Source organism: Seriola lalandi, unplaced genomic scaffold (genome assembly GCF_002814215.2).
Source record: "Seriola lalandi dorsalis isolate HSWRI2012SDOR001 ecotype SW California unplaced genomic scaffold, Sedor1 jcf7180002053933, whole genome shotgun sequence".
Classification (NCBI taxonomy): Eukaryota; Metazoa; Chordata; class Actinopteri; order Carangiformes; family Carangidae; genus Seriola; species Seriola lalandi.
Window position 1 is genome coordinate 97,232 of NW_019524486.1, and position 16,581 is coordinate 113,812.

At 38.8% G+C, this 16,581-nt stretch overlaps 2 protein-coding genes across 2 annotated transcripts; one reads left to right on the forward strand and one right to left on the reverse strand.

The window, feature by feature from the left end:
* Positions 1 to 3,228: 3,228 nt before the first annotated feature.
* ppp1cab (protein phosphatase 1, catalytic subunit, alpha isozyme b) lies at positions 3,229 to 10,061 on the reverse strand. The gene is made up of 7 exons (XM_023402457.2): positions 9,638 to 10,061; positions 8,286 to 8,417; positions 7,347 to 7,577; positions 6,511 to 6,615; positions 5,016 to 5,239; positions 4,217 to 4,351; positions 3,229 to 4,098 (listed from the first exon to the last, which is right to left on the reverse strand). The coding sequence occupies exons 1-7, from the start codon at positions 9,690 to 9,692 to the stop codon at positions 4,003 to 4,005; spliced, it is 978 nt and encodes a 325-aa protein (XP_023258225.1). The 5' UTR covers positions 9,693 to 10,061; the 3' UTR covers positions 3,229 to 4,002.
* Positions 10,062 to 10,181: 120 nt separating this feature from the next.
* Positions 10,182 to 16,471, forward strand: pelo (pelota mRNA surveillance and ribosome rescue factor). The gene is made up of 13 exons (XM_023402456.2): positions 10,182 to 10,595; positions 11,057 to 11,149; positions 11,895 to 12,045; positions 12,475 to 12,565; positions 13,627 to 13,790; positions 14,342 to 14,402; positions 14,648 to 14,809; positions 14,892 to 14,938; positions 15,055 to 15,128; positions 15,221 to 15,292; positions 15,627 to 15,701; positions 15,810 to 15,841; positions 16,250 to 16,471. The coding sequence occupies exons 1-13, from the start codon at positions 10,555 to 10,557 to the stop codon at positions 16,342 to 16,344; spliced, it is 1,158 nt and encodes a 385-aa protein (XP_023258224.1). The 5' UTR covers positions 10,182 to 10,554; the 3' UTR covers positions 16,345 to 16,471.
* Positions 16,472 to 16,581: the final 110 nt, after the last annotated feature.

The following is a 16,581-nucleotide window of genomic DNA, read 5'->3' on the forward strand; positions in this document are numbered from 1 at the left end:
TTATTGATGGAGTGTCATTTACTTAGCTGGGTCTGCATTTTTAAAGGCCAGCGCTGTCAATACAGGCAAAGACTTCTTATTGGGAAACTCAGCATCTGCGGAGTGAAGCGCAGCATCCCGCTCGCTTTACTGGATCATATAAAGTCCGATTTTACTTAGCTGCAGCAAGAGGCATTTCTATATTAAGATTGCAGAGAAGTTATTTCTACTTTAGTATGAACAGAGGTTGGTAGCGATGAGTTACATTTACTGTGTTACATGTACTCAAGTAACAGTTTGAGTAAATTGTGCATGTTGAAGATACTTTTTGCTCTTAGTCAAACACATTTTTGGTGAAAAAGCTGTACTTTTAGTTAGTTACGTTTATCGTGCTACATTTATGCGTTTATTATTTATTAAATTTTTTAATGATATTGATATAGCCTCTACATGGGAATTTTGTGATCATACTAATGAGACAAGGAGTGGGATTTTTGTGTTGGTATATTTTTCACCAATTCTCAAACCAAACACTAGTGTATGTTAGATTATTTACCTTAATGTGTTTTTTTTCTCACATGCGAAGATACTCACTTCTGCAGCAGTTTTTTCAACAGATACTTAAGTATGTAGATACTTATACAGATGCTCCTTTTACCTCGGGTTCTTGCTTGCTTAGTAAAAATTCTTTCATCTGGGTTCACTTTTTTCTTGTGATTAACAAATTAAATGCACAGCAACCAAATTAAGTTGTGTATTCTAGTGTTAATGATGAATCATCAAGCATTCAATACAAAACCACACCATCAACCGTATGCTACTGGCACAGTTCCACCTATTAAGGCAATGATGTTTCATAAAACTACTGTTGAGTATCCAATTTTCTTTCCCAAACAAGTTTTTTTTTGGATGTCTGCACATGAACAAAATCAGTCTGGAGCTTCATAATAGCCAGTCATAAATTCAACAGTTTAGTGTTTCAGGCCAGCATAGCTGTATGAACTAGTATGTACAGTATTTGGTATCATCTGAAAGATGAGCTCTTGGAAATATACTACATCTTCAATGTCTTGTCTATTTTGAGTAAGCTTATCTAACCGAGACACTATTTTTGGGTTGATTACTGTGACTGAAGTGAATGTGGCAGTCACAAAATTGGACAGATTCCAGTAATCTATGTCCCAAATTTAAAACATTTTTTTACCCTCTTCTAAACATTTTGAATACAGCAAGTCTATTCACACGAGGAACACAGTCACGTCTGAGTCCTCAAGACTCACTGACCAACACAAGATTGAGAAACATAATCCTGTAGAAGTGCCACAGTAAGAATTTGAGACCACATAGCCACTGACAAATCCTGACGACCACGGGTGACCTTAGGTCTCCATCGACCTGCTATAAATGTACAGAGGATTGTACTCCTGAAGTAGAATGACGCTGGACCCCACCCCCACCCACTGGCCAGATATCAAAGCAGTTTTGCAATGAACGTGGCCCATACATATTTCAGCCTCATAAACATCTTTTTATCTTAACCACAGTATTTTTTGAGGTTTGAAAAAGGTAACAATGGTTTCAGCATCAGGATGTTATGAAATAAATGGGTTAACAATTTTGTAATGAAATTCCTTTTTTCTTAATTCTTGACAAATATTTATCTGGAAATCATGCTGTCTGAAACTATTATTGTTATTGTTATTACTGTTATTCATTTCAACCTACAATACAGAAAATCAATTTTCATTTTAAAAGGCTTTTTTTAAGTCCACACTCAACCCACTCAGCTATACCCTTCACCTCTCACCTCATTGGTCCTGTAAAAGGAAGGCACAGTGATGGACAGAGCGTCTTGAAAAAGGGTGTTGATGACAGGAAGATGAATGAATGCAAAAAGAGCCTGAGAAATGCCTAAGAAAGAAATTTGATCCTTTTTTGGTAAATATAGATTGAAGAACATAAAAGAGAGATACAGTTTTAAACACAGGCCCTGTGGAGCAAAAGGAGGTGAACATTACTCTTATTAAAAAAATATTATTTACATTGATGACAACTTAGTAATGGAAATGAGATTTGATACAAAATATTGCAACTACAGCAATAGCAGACCAGTATTCTTACATTTTATGCAAATACTTGAAATGTTAATGTTGCCTTGGGGAAATGTAAAGCAATGATCATGTCCTAAACAACAGCTCTCCTATGTGTCTTTGCCTCGTCGTAATGAGAATCTTCTGACTCATGGTGTCAAAGGAGCGCAACACTGCCTCCCTGTGGACAACAGCTGGACATTATAATGACTGACAGCAGCAATTACTGAAACTGAATGTCAATTTACATTGTTCTCAAAAGCATATTGCTTGGAAGGTGAATATCAAACCTGTCTATCTCTCCTATCTGAGTATTCAGGTTAAACTACCCGTTTGGTAAATTTCTTGACTAATTTGTTGTTCGAGTCTTGATAAAATAAGAAATTGTTAATTTGTTGCTTTGAAAAATACTGAAAACTTATGATCAAATAATTTCGCACAATAACATTTGATCACTAAATCATCAAAAATCCTGACTAGTTCATTAATCTAGTTTAGTTAACTGGCCACGGGACAACAGATCAAAATGGGCCTTTTGGATAGCACTGCCACATTTACAGTGACAATCAATGTGTATTGTCACTATCAAAAAAGCGGCCACTATTAAAGAAGTCATTATGAAGCTAATAATTATATGAACAGATGTGGACAAAATACCCAATATGAAATTGTGTATGAACGGTCATGAAATAAAATCAGAATGGGGCGCCCCAGTGGCTCACCTGGTAGAGTGCAGACCATTTGGACTCAGTCCTTGCCGCAACAGCCTGGGTTTGAATCTAACTCTTGCCCTTTGCTGCATGTCATCCCCTGAATTTCCTGTCTGTCTCTCACTGTCCCTGTCATAATAAAGTCAAGAAATGGCCAAAAAACAACATTAAAAAGAAGAAACAAAATGAGACTGCAATAAACTGTCATTGTGAGAAGAGGGAGGATTAAAAAACATTTAACAATTCAATCTTACAAATTGTCAAAACTCAAATATGTGCATTTATGACTAATTTCAAAATCTAATTTATCTATTTTAGATTAAATATCAATAGTCAGGGTCTCCATACAACTTGTGCTGTCAACAGTTATTTGCAAATGCTTAATTACAACACATTTATCTTTTATATCTGATACCGGATAATAATAAAAAAATGAGAAGTAGACAGTGTAGCTCAGATTCTCGCTTTATTGGTCAACTTGATGAAAGACTACAAAACGAATTCACAAAAAATCTCTTTCAAGTAATCAAATCTGTACAAACCTAAACTGTATGGGGTTTTTACAGCTCTGGCTCATATGAATCTGAAGAGTCATATGCATGTGTGTGTGTGTGTGAGTAAGCATGTGCTTGCTCTTGTGAGACAAGGTGACATACTCCTTCCTGTTTAAGGATACTGAGACATCACACGCAGATAGGGGCAAGACACTGCATGCACGCACACGCTCACATGCACATACCTGTGTTTGAGATTTTACAGTACAGAGGACAGGGAAAACAAAATACTCCCCCCCTCCACAAGTACACACACACAACCTGCAGGCAGGGTTTGCTGCCAAATTCATCATGTCAGCAATTCTCCCACTGTCTCCCAAACCCTGCTTTTTCAGTCAAAATTACTGTACAGACAGACACTGTGGTTTCAACCTTTCCACGGGAAGAGTGGTAAGAGAGGGGAAAGTATAAATCTCTAATACTTTCACACAAAATGTACACGTGCACACATGATTTTAATGCTCACCGGCAGACGAGACGCGTTTGTCATCTGCGCACGCACGCACTCACTCAGACAATTCGTAACATTAAATGTTTTAAGAAGTACAGATAAAAAAGGAAAAAAGCCCTGGGTATAGGTTTGATTTCTGGCTGTTTGGTGAAAGAAAGGAGAAGAGAGGTAGAGAGGGCAGGAGGGATGGGTCGGAGGTCGAGGGCAAACTACTGGTGTCATTTCTTAGCTTTCCTTGGGGGGGTGACTGGGCGACCGGAGCCCATGCCCCCTCCACCGCCATAGAACAGCTTCTTGTCTGCAGGTTTGAGAATCTGTGAAAGTGAAACAAAGTTGACAAAACTTAGCATGACAAATCATAATCTTTCATTTTTGAAAATGTTGGCTTGGTGGGCCAGGTTGAAAATGTTGGCTTGGAGGGCTCTTGCTTACCTGGAATGAGCACATGAGGGTCTCATCTACACTCATCATGGCTCCGGCGTTGTCAAACTCACCGCAGTAGTTTGGGGCTGAGAACAGCGTCACCAGCTGTCTTTTAGCAAAGAATTCATATCCGTCCTCAACCACCTGAAAACACATACATGATATGTTGTTGCAAGTTGAATTTGGCCAGTTTTCATCATTTCTTTCCTGGATACAATAAATCAGGGTAAAAAACAGAACCATACATTTGTAAATAATTTACCGTGGACTTATGAAACGACAAAATACACGACAAATACATTTCTATTGCTCACACTGCCTACCTGTTATCAGTAAAACTGAGCTGAATCCAACTGCGCTGAAATGGTTAACAGGTTTTCAGCTGGTCCCACTGCACTATAGATGCTATCCAAGTACTTCAGCAGATCCACCTTCAAATATTCACTAACATCTGGACAAGGGTTTGTTGATTTAAGTTGTACCCTTCTTTTACCTTCAAGAAGTTTTGCACTTGTGGATAGAGGAGGTAAAGATACACAACAGAAAAAAACTAGGAAAACTGAAACCATGTTTAATAGATCTAGTAACCATTGGCTACTTGTTAATGTAACTAGGTACAAAAACTACACTTCCTATCCCCCCATAACATTGGTCTAAGTTAACCCTGAGTTCCACATCAAATTTGCCAACAAGATGTACCAAAGAGGGGTGGTTTACCTTTTAGTTTATTCGCTTGTTTTATTCATCTTTACCACTTTGTCATCCCATTCAAAAAACATTAACTTCAGAAGCAAGGTCTTATACTGACCTGATGGGCCCGACAAATGAGGTCCATGTCGTGTTTGTGGAGGAACTTTGTGACCACGTCGGCACCAAAAGTGAAGGAGACGCCACGGTCGTTTTCACCCCAGCCAAGCACATCCTTGTCCGGGTCAGCCCACAACAGGTCGCAGAGGAGGCCCTGGTCAGGCACATCAGTGGGGCGCATGACCCTTCGCACCTGCTCCATAGACTGGAGGTCTGGGGATAGGCCTGGAGAAGAGAGTTACACATTAGAAAGCAGGTCGACTCTTCGCTTTTATTTTAGGATTTATAGGAGAAAATCTAAATATGGGCAATTAGAAGGGAGCCTGGGTTAATCTGACATGCAACAACATTACTAGTAATGGAAGAATTTATTTGGTTGAGACAAATGTCACCAAACCCCAAGACAAACTTCTCATTAGGCCTTAATAAGGCTGAACAATATGATTGAAACCAATACCATGATAAAAAGAAATATTTTTGATCTTTTAAAAGTAAACAAACAGGTAACAAAATTGTTTACTTTATGTACTGCCCTAGATAGAGGAGCAGGCCTATATGTACATTATGATCAGATGAGACACAAAAATACAGATAATTTAATCTATAAAAGAAACTTCTTAAGTGCAAGTATATACTTAACATTACTGTGATTAAAAAAAAAAAGGTTGGACTGAAGCTTTAACTGCAGTGTGCTGAACAAATAACTCGAGCACACATACAATATCCTTTCTGTGTGCTTTCTCTTATGTAACTTTATGTTCGAAGAGGGAGGTGGTGTCTACCCTCATGATTATGAGTGCATGTTTACATATTTTGTGTAGTGCGTCTCAGACAGATAGCTGTGACCGACTGTTGGTGTCACTTTGTCTGAACTCTTAGGTCCATTTCATTATGCTATTTTCTGTATTGCAAGTGTTGCAAAACTAGTTGCAAAATGATGACAAAAATAACATGTTACTTAAATTTTTCTTTCTAATTAATCGAATGTGCTTGTTTTTTGTCTTTAATCTGCATCTTTTTTACAATCAAAATCACTCCTTGTAGTTTTGCTTCTTTCTGAGCTGAACAAACTTTGAAATCTTGCTGTTTAAGACCATTACCAGCTCACATATAATATATTAATTTGTGAGACATGAACTGTGTTAAAGCCTACATTATTAGAAACCACTAAATGTATTGGACAGAAGCACTATGGTAACTTGGTACACACTTAATCTGGCAATGTTACAGTCATAGGTCCAATCTACTATAAAAGCTATAATAAAATGTTTTATTATTTTCTACCTGTTATCAGTGCATGTGATTAGAAATAACAGCCTGGCTCTAAAGCCAAGTCTGCTGATACAGGGAAAGGAAATATAAATAGACTCGAACAAATTAAGATCCCACAGTCCTGCAGGCCTTTGGCCATTATGTTGATAGTAACAACAGTGAAGAGGCGAGTTTGTGTGTGTGCGCTCTGGATACAAGCCAAATGAATTGTTTGATGAGAATACCTCCATGGCAACAGAAGATCTTCTCATCAACAATGGCTGCAACAGGCAAACAGTTGAAGCAGTCGGTGAAGGTCTTCCACAGCTTTATGTTGTATCGCCTTTTACCTGTGGGAAGAAACCACAATTACTTGGTCACAATCTAATCTTGGGGCCTATAAAATCTTAACAGCTGCTGCACCCATTGCATCACATTAGAAACAACGTTTTACATAATCCTGGCTGTGAACAGCAGAGAAAGGCATGTGACTAACCACGACCCATTCTGCCTGATCATGCTCCTTAGCCCAAAGCCTGGTGTATTGAGAGGTTATCTGTGTTGTAGCTCTGGATTTTGTTACAGCTAATAAGCCAGCTTCCTCATAAGCTTCAAAAGAACAACTCCAAATCAGATTCATAATTTATTAAAAATGTTTCTTTTGATTTTCTGAGTATGAATGGATAAATGGTTAATGAAAACGTTGAGGGAATTTGATGTATATCAGCCAGTGTAATCTGTATAAAGAAGTGGATTACTACAGACAATACATATCAAATGTCATAAAATATCTAGGGTCATAAAAAATAATGTTGGATACACTTTTGGATTACTCAAAAACAAACATCAATTTTACAAAGAATATCTGATAAAAAATAATCCTAAAAAAACACATCCATCTTTGTCTGTGTTTGCTTTACTTTCTTTTTTTTTTTTTAGTTTTAATATTGGAAAAAAAGTAAATGATCATCAAGATGAGTCTCATTGACTGTATTATCTTAACTACACTGAGGCCTAAAGACTAACCAATGAGCAGTGGAAGGTTGGTAAGGTGTCTATCTGTGTATGTTACACAACTTACACTCATCATAGAAGCCATATATTCTGTTAATAGAGGCGCACTCATGGTTTCCTCTCAGCAGAAAGAAGTTTTCTGGGTATTTGATCTTGTAAGCCAGCAACAGGCAGATGGTCTCCAGGGACTGCTTGCCTCTGTCTACATAGTCCCCCAGGAACAGGTAGTTGCTCTCTGGTGGAAAGCCCCCATATTCAAACAGCCTCAGCAGATCATAGTACTGCCCATGAACATCACCTGGTGAGACAAACAGTATTAAACAGTGGACACAGCAATGTTGGTCAAAGTTATGATTATCATTCTGTGTGTGTATGAGCACAACAAAAGGTAAGGGACTTGGATAGAGGTACAACAACAGTTGGCACCCTGCAAATTAACAACACTGAATATGATGATTGGCCATTCATTATTTTAAATGAACACTGTTACTCTTGTGTTGCTTGACTTATTTTTTGTGATGACACGATAACTAATTGAATGTGCCAGCTTGCATTTAGTGTGAGCATGCTGGTGATTCACATTGCAGTTCAAAATTGGTCAGTAACTGAAATTTGCAGGGTGTTCCTTTAAATTAGAATTCTTCATTAACTGGCATCAGCAGTATGACACAGGAGGGCAACTCCCGGGAGAATATAAGTGCAAAACAGCACTGTACTGGCAGGCCTATATTATCTGTTTATCCCTTCAGTTCTGTAATTATGTGGTAAGGTCACAACCATGCACTGTATACTGTCTTGTGAATTTAAACATTTTCTCAAGATCTTAAACTAAGATTTGAAAATTCTATAGCATTAGGTAGTAAGAATACACAGCATAATGTGAATGTAAGCTTTCTCATTATACCCCAGCACTCTAGGCTACAACAGCCATCTAAGAGTGTTAGTAAATGCTGTGTGACCACATTTGAGAATTCCCTTGACTCTAAAGAACACAACTAAGCCTCACCACAAATCTTGAGGGGCGCCTCAAGTTCAAGCAGGATTGGCTGGCTGAGGAAGATCTCCCGGGATTTGAGGCAGAGACCACGGATTTCATTCTCTGTCAGTTGAACATTTTTGCCAGGTCTAGAGCCTTTCACTGTGAGGGAAAAATGGAACGAGTGTGAGAAATTGTGCACTGGAAACAAAAAGGTTTATTATTCTTTCTCATTTGTAAAGTAAAACAGTAGACAGTAGAACGATGCTGTTCAAAAAAAGTTTGCAAATTTATACTTTGAAAATGTAAGTATTTTTGAGAACAGAAGGAGATATTGCATTTTATATCTAAATAAAATTGACATATTTTGTGCAAAACATGGCAGACTGCCATGGACAGTTGGCACTTTAATTTGGAGTCTGCATGCTGTTCAGTATTCAATCATGAACTTTCCTCCATCAACAGAGCCAACATAAATATATAAAATATGTAGGGCTGTAAGTAAGGACTATTCCTACAAAGTGTCAAAAGCAAAAAAAATAATAATATCCAATCCATTTTCAATCCACTAATCAATTCAGCTAAGCATTGCAGCTCTAAAAAAGTGTTTCAGTTAGATACTGAAAAGTGGAAGAAAGGATGATTGAAGAATTTTACAAAGTAAACAGAAAATATAAGTATTCATCTGCAACCATTGTCAGATATGGAAAATATATGATGTTAAGTTTTGTTAACAGTCACAAAGTTATAAGAATTGTCCTAAGCGCGAAACTCAGCCAGAACAAATAACAGGAGAAAAGGGAGTAATTTAGAGAAAAATCCTGACGCTGCCCTATAAATAGTGAATGTTGGAATAACTCATGACTTCGTGATAGCACCCAAGGTGCTTTTACTGGGATATGGGGAATTTTCAAAATTGCATCTCTCAGCCCGCCTTTAAATATAACTCGTTTGGGTGTAAATAACAAGCAAAATAAACAACAGGACAACGAAGTGTAACTCAAACAATACCACCTATCGATGTACAGTATTAAACACAACCTTTGATGTTCGAATTTCCAGGTTAACAGCAGTTCAGATGCAAACTGCTTCACATTTTATTTTTCAAATGATAATTGAGGGTTATCGACACCAACTCTCAATGTAATGTGTGGATATTTAGCGAGCAGAATACAACATATATATTTATTGCGGGGGAGTAGGAACAACGACGGTTAAATTGCTACAAATAACCTACACAATTTAAACCCTTGTGTTTCGTTAAGAAGAAGCTGGAGATGAACTTAAATCAGTAACGTTTCAGAAGTGGCTACCGTTGTCTAGCCTCCTCTGTTAGCTAAGATGGCTACCTCGGTGAATAATATCGACCGAAATACTCTTACCTTCCAGCAGACGCTGTATAATGGAGTCGATGTTCAACTTATCGGCTTCTGCCATGCTATTCCTCGTCGGTTTCTTACAACTTCTGCGAATTCAAAACGTCGTAACTGTTTACTAGCTACTAAGTAACCGTTAGCTCAACTAGTTTAGCGTTAATCGGCTATCGTTAGCCCGCTAGCTAGCTAACCTTGGGGCAGAATAGGCAACCTCAAAATTTGAGGCTGGGTGCTGAATTGTTGAAGATGGGATGGCTAACATGTACTTCAGAAATTAGCATTAATCAGCTATTTTCCATTACATATCCAAATTTACTTTAAGTATTCGTATTTTCTCGTGTGAACGCTCTTTCTGCCGTAGCTAGTAGCACCATGCCATCGACAAAAAAAAAGCTAGATGAGCGTTAGCTCAAAGCGAGGATGAACGGAAGTGGCCCGACAGTTGCCGCGTATCCATTAGTCAATTTTGCCAGTAGGCGGTATTTGCGGGACCCATTGTTTTCCCTTATTGGCTGTTTGCAACGTCCGTCAGCATTTACTTATCTCAAACCACAATGTAAAAAGAACAACCATTCTCGGATATATTTGACGTTTTGTTGGTCTTAAGTTGAGAATTTTATCAAACAATACAGAATACATAGCCTTTATCCATATTTAGTCAAATATCCGTGTCTGTATCGCTCTGTATTTGTTGCGCAGTAGAGCGACACCCACGGAAGTGATCAAGATGGGAAGAATTGACGACATGACGCAATGTCCCAGCGCCTGGCAACATACGCCGAGTGATTCATCCTGAACCACAGAGATGGCTTAGCTAGTTTGCTAGTTTACTCTATGATAAACATGACTCCGACTCGGATAAATGTGAACCTATCTATTTTACGCTCATAATACTCTTGTTTATATCATACAACCATCCAACCATGAAGCTGATCCATAAAGACATTGAAAAAGATAATGCCGGGTGAGTGATTGGCGATGGCTAAAGTTAGCAAGCTAAACAGCATGTCACTTTACAGCTGACTGTACATGTGTCATTTTAGTCTTAGTAAATGCCCATATGTGAGTTACGTTCACCTGTATCAGCAGACACGCAGGGAGTTTTGATTTAGTACGGATATTGTTAACATGTAGCGGTAATAACATTGGACACGAAACGTTACTATGTGGGCATAGATTGTGGCACTCACTCAGATTCTGTGAATACAGTTTTACATTTAATGACTGAGCTACGATCCCTTAGTGAGTAAACAAACAATCCCCTGACTGTGATATAGTTGATGTAGCCTCCATAATTACTGTAGCAGCGTGGTTGCTCCTGCATCATTGCACCATCTATGTCATTGCCCCCAATAATGGCTTGACATCATACAGTAAGATCATATCTATAGTCAGCTATAATATTGATTGTGTACACTTCTTCAGTCAGGTGACTCTGATGCCAGAGGAGGCAGAGGATATGTGGCACACCTACAACCTGCTGCAAGTGAGGGACAGCCTGAGAGCCTCCACTATCAGGTAACCGGTGATAGCACCCATCTATCTGACCGTTTTCTAGCCCTATGGAGAAGGATGTTTGCTTTGTGATCTTGAATCACTGCAGATCTGGCAACACAGCATCTCTCTCGAATTGTTTCATTTATCATCTATCAGTGCTACTTTCCTCCTAATTACGATGTACACAGAGTTTACAATGACATCAAAAGCTTTCTAATTGTAGTCGATCAGGATTAAAATCTGCTACTCTGTCAATGTTTTTATTTGTATCAAGGCAAGGTTTAGCTTCCATCACTTCATTACAGTCACTGCAAGACATCCAATATGCACCCAATATAATCAATGCAGCCAGGTACAGATCTGCAATGGAGTCCCAACAGTTTTTTTGATTTGTGCAATTTCTGTTAAGACCAGTAAACAATATATTTGTTAAATATTTCTTTAAATGCCTCACTATGTACCCAATAGGCACAGACACCATAATGTTAGAAAACTAGCAACTGAGCGCTCTTGATTTAGCTGTAGATCAACTTTATGTCTTGCCACAACCCAAACACAAGTATGAAGATGTAATATTTCCAATACCCCAGTGAAGCTCGTAGGTCTGTGTCTAGTTTAGCTTTAATAAAGCTTTGTTCGTTAAAGGCATACAGTCTGTCTTTTTCTGTCACTCTTTCTCTCTGCGTCTCGGTGTTTTGATCTGAAAAACACACACACAACTTTTCATTTGAGTCACTGCTAAAGTCCCTTTCCCTTGTTCCCACAGGAAGGTGCAGACAGAGTCCACAACTGGAAGCGTGGGCAGCTCCAGAGTTCGCACTACTCTTACTATATGTGTGGAGACGATCGACTTTGACTCCCAGGCCTGCCAGCTGAGAGTAAAGGGCACTAACATAGAGGAGAACCAGTATGTCAAGGTCTGAGATGTTTAAATAATCTGACAGATGTAGCCTTGACATATTTTTAGAAGCTTTAAAGTGGAGCAGGAACTAGAGTAATAAAATTAGTGAAGCAAGGATTGAAATTAAGATTTCAGGAGTAATTAAAGATCATTACACATGTAAATTATGTCTGATAAGTAGTCAGTTTTACAGTTGTTTTAGGGTTTGTAGCTAAGACAGGGTTATGGGCAGTCATATATTTTATTTGTATTTATTAATTTAAGCAGAACTGTTTGGTTTTTCTTGCACGAAGATGTGAAGAGTATACACCAATGTATTACACTGCAGGCAGTATACTCTGTCTCCTCTGCTGCAGGTTTTTTTTTTCTACCTAGTTGGTCTTAATGTTAACTCCTGTTTGAAATGAAAGGAGGTTTTGATTATGTTGTGTTCTTCACTCTTCAGATGGGGGCTTACCACACTATTGAGCTTGAGCTTAACAGGAAGTTCACTTTAGCTAAAAAAAACTGGGACAGTGTTGTGCTGGATAGAATCGGTAAGCAGGTGCTACTGTTTAATTTGTTGAATTAGTTTAACTTGTCAATTTGTCTCATCCTTGTGTTTGGTTAGTTTAAGCTCTCACTTCTCACTTGCACATCAACCCAGACCTGTAAACAGTAGTCACATGGATTCACAAGTATCTTGTTTACTAGTCAGAATTTCACAGGCTTTAGCAACTGCACACGCAGCTGTCTAAATCTCATCCACTGTTTCCTTAGACCCAAGAAGCTGCATGTTAGAGACTCCCAGCAGAAACACATTTCAGATATTTGAAGAAGCTTGCTTTTTTTTGATGACTCTGGGTTACTTTCCACATGGACTGTTCTGGACAGTGCATTTGGTTTTAATGCTGCTGTTAGCCACTGTAGTCTTGGACAATTTAAGCATTTTACCAAATGAATTCAGATTTTCATTCTGACAAAACACAGACCTTCTTTGCCCCTTTCTGTCAGACAACTAAATGAAGTGAGCCAATATGGTTTAAAGAGCACAGGGAGTCCAAATGTCAGAAAATGCTTACAGATGTCGAACAGTATCTCTTTTTATGCCAGCTACTGACTTAAAATTACTATTTCAACTGCAGGCCGCAAGAGCTTATTCCCGAAAGCAATAATCACGAGTTAACTAAATATATCAACGCTAATTCTGTCTGCATACCCTGACTGACAGGGTGACTTTTACAGAAAATGCACAGTCCTCTTGTTAATTTATTTAGATAACAAACAGAGACAGTGTGTTGCCATGGAAACAGACTACGGAGAAACAGGAGGGAAGTTCATAGCTGACAGATGGGGTTCATGTATTTAAAGGAGTGGTGGTCCATTGAGTCGTTGCTGCAGTAATTTTCACTACATTTATGTGAATTTAATTTGAGAGATTTGTATCTTTGAAATACTTAGCAATAACTCAACACAATTACACAAATTTAGAACTAATCCTCTTATTAGTGAAATACAATAATTAAAATTAAAACTGCAATAACATATTTGTTGATAACTGCAAGAAGTACCCAACCCCTCAGATGATCTATTTATTGTTGATTTGTCCACCCTTTAGAGCAGGCATGTGATGCAACCCAGAAGGCAGATGTGGCAGCTGTGGTAATGCAGGAGGGTCTGGCCAACCTGGTGCTGGTGACACCCGCCATGACTTTGCTCCGTGCAAAAGTGGAGGTCACCATTCCTCGCAAGAGAAGAGGAAGCTGCACTCAGCACGAGAAGGTACCCCACTGCACAGAAAGACGAGTGTTGTTTTTAATAGTGAATATTAAATTATGAAGATAGACCACTGAATGGAGGGTGGATTGATGGGAGAAGAAAGTCAGCAAATCTGGGTAGTGTGACAACCCTGATTGCAAGATGCAACCCCCCCACCCCACCCCCTTCTCCTCCTTTTGCAACACGTGTTTTTGGATGAAGACTACTTTAGCATAAGAAGCATCTTGAATAGAACACGGTCAGCAGATATATACATTCACACATGTTTAACAGTTATAAGTGTATTGCCACGTTTACAGTAAGTAAAATCATGAAAGTAAAATGCATTTATAAATATAATCTAGTTTTAAAATCACGTCATATAACAATATTCAGTGAACATATCAAACTAAAGCTTACCATCACAAAGAGAATCAGCATTATGGCAAGAGGCAGAGAGACAGAGTGTGTGTGCTGGGTGCATAATAACAGTCATGAGAGTAAGATTACTCCTCTTTCAAGTGTGAAGTTTATCTCTCAGTACTTGCACCTGGTGTATTTGTCTCTGTTTGCAGGCGCTGGAGAGGTTCTATGAGGCTGTGATGCAGGCGATTCTTCGGCACATCAATTTTGATGGTAGGGCTGCTGTGTAGACACTGGCACGTGAACACTTGCATACACAAACGGAGCATGTTCCTGTTTTGTTTTACACTCTTCTCCTTTTTTTAGTTTGTTGTTCCTATCACATCTACTGCATTGTATGTTTTTATGGTACCATTGTGGTTTATTGTTGTTACCACACAATCTTTGCTTGTTTGCTGTTTCACGAAATTAAACTTGACAAGTTAAGGTATTGATGTGTCTTCCTTGCCTTCCACTAGTGGTGAAGTGCTTCCTGATTGCCAGTCCAGGGTTTGTGAGGGACCAGTTCATCACTTACCTCTTTAAAGAGGCAGTGCGGCAGGACAACAAGATCCTGCTGGAGAATCGCCCCAAATTCATGCTGGTCCACTCGTCTTCGGGTCATAAGTACTCACTCAAAGGTAGGAGCTGGTGGATTCTGAGAATAAAACAATCAAATCTTATCACAAAGTGAAAACATTGTAAAATTCTTGTGTTTTGCAGAAATCCTCTCTGATCCCACAGTGACAAGCAGGCTTTCTGACACAAAGGTGAGTAATGCATCCTGTGAGTTGGGAGCTTGCTTTATACATCATCCTGTAAGCAAATGCTCTAAACTTGGAATGAAAGTGACTATTAATATATATTGTTTATGTGCAACATCCAGGCAGCAGGAGAGGTGAAAGCCCTAGAGGATTTCTATAAGATGCTCCAGCATGAGCCTGACAGAGCTTTCTATGGGTGAGTGATGATGTAAACAGGCAGTGTCCCACAGAAGCTTTGTTCATTAACTCTGATAATCCAACAACCTTTGTCTCTTTGCATCCTCACAGAGTGGCTCATGTGGAGAAAGCTGCTGATGCCCTTGCCATCGACACTTTGCTGATAAGTGATAAGCTGTTCAGGTATGTATTGAGAGATTCTCCTATCAGACATCCTAAGGTTATCTATGTCTAGGCTGCAGTTGACAAGTTTGTTTTTACAGACAGAGCTGCTGGATAAACTGTTTAGCTGCCACCAACCAACATTTCCAACAGTTTTCTCCTGGATTGTCTCATTTTTTATACAAACACAAACTTCAGAATAAGATTAAGATATTAAAATTACATGAAAAATCCACATTTAGTGGTGTTAATTGTTATTTACGTATTCTTTCACATATTCCCGCAACTCTATAGGCTTTAAATTTATCAGACAAGGGTTCCTTGTGATGTAAACACACTTACACTTTGTGTCCAGACATCAGGACGTCCCCACGAGGAGTCGTTACGTTCGGTTGGTGGACAGCGTGAGAGACAATGGCGGCAATGTCAGGTACCAATCAACTTTGAAAATACTTTAACATTCACCAGAGCTGGCTGAATATCCTTTACCAAGCATAAAGCTTATGATTTTCTCCATCTTTTTCTTTTTTTCTTGCAGAATATTCTCAAGCCTTCATGTGTCTGGTGAACGTAAGTTACATAAACCTTTCTGCTTTTTATTAATTCTACATGAAAAAAGACACTAGTAGTAGTTTTTTTAATAGATTTACACAATCTGTAGTATGTATTTGGCAAAATCATTTATAATCTGATTAATATATAATGACCGGTATGAGTTAAAATCACAACATAATACTGTCACGCCTGCACTGTAAATGTTTAATGACTGTGGCCCCAAGAGGAATTCACTGACGATGTGTTGAGTGAAGCCCTGACTTTCTCTTTATTGATGACATCCTCACTTTAGGAAGTGAAGAGTGAACAGAAACAATTGCTCAACTACACCCACACTCTTTACACTTCCCTACTTAGACATGAAATCAGCCTGTTTACTGTCTGTGTTGTCACCTATTGATTTATCCTCCACTGTCTCATCAGAACTGACTCAGCTGAGCGGAGTGGCTGCCATCCTGCGGTTTCCCATCGCCGACCTATCAGAGGGCGAGGATGACAGTAGCTCAGATGAAGACTGATCCCCAGAATTGGACCACAGAGGAAAAATCATTTGGAGAAAAGAAGGTGGTCGTCCATTGTTGCAGATAACACAAGACTGCGTTGACTCAGTGTGTTATAAAACAATAAAGCTGCTGTCTTATGGTCTATGTATTCCACCTCTGCAATATCCACACATCTCTCAGACCTAATTAACACACCTGCTTTTCTAAAGTGGCCATAATATCACATAATTAGATGAAGTTTTTTTTTTGAGG

Bases quoted from the DNA above. Each gene is read 5' to 3' on its own strand.
- pelo (XM_023402456.2), top strand. From the start codon at position 10,555: ATGAAGCTGATCCATAAAGACATTGAAAAAGATAATGCCGG. The intron at 13,791-14,341 runs GTACCCCACTGC...CTCTGTTTGCAG, and splicing joins GCTGCACTCAGCACGAGAAG to GCGCTGGAGAGGTTCTATGA. The intron at 15,293-15,626 runs GTATGTATTGAG...CTTTGTGTCCAG, and splicing joins ATAAGTGATAAGCTGTTCAG to ACATCAGGACGTCCCCACGA.
- ppp1cab (XM_023402457.2), bottom strand. From the start codon at position 9,692: ATGGCAGAAGCCGATAAGTTGAACATCGACTCCATTATACAGCGTCTG. The intron at 5,240-6,510 runs GTATTCTCATCA...TCTCTTCTCCAG, and splicing joins GATCTTCTGTTGCCATGGAG to GCCTATCCCCAGACCTCCAG. The intron at 4,099-4,216 runs GTAAGCAAGAGC...TCACTTTCACAG, and splicing joins CCCTCATGTGCTCATTCCAG to ATTCTCAAACCTGCAGACAA.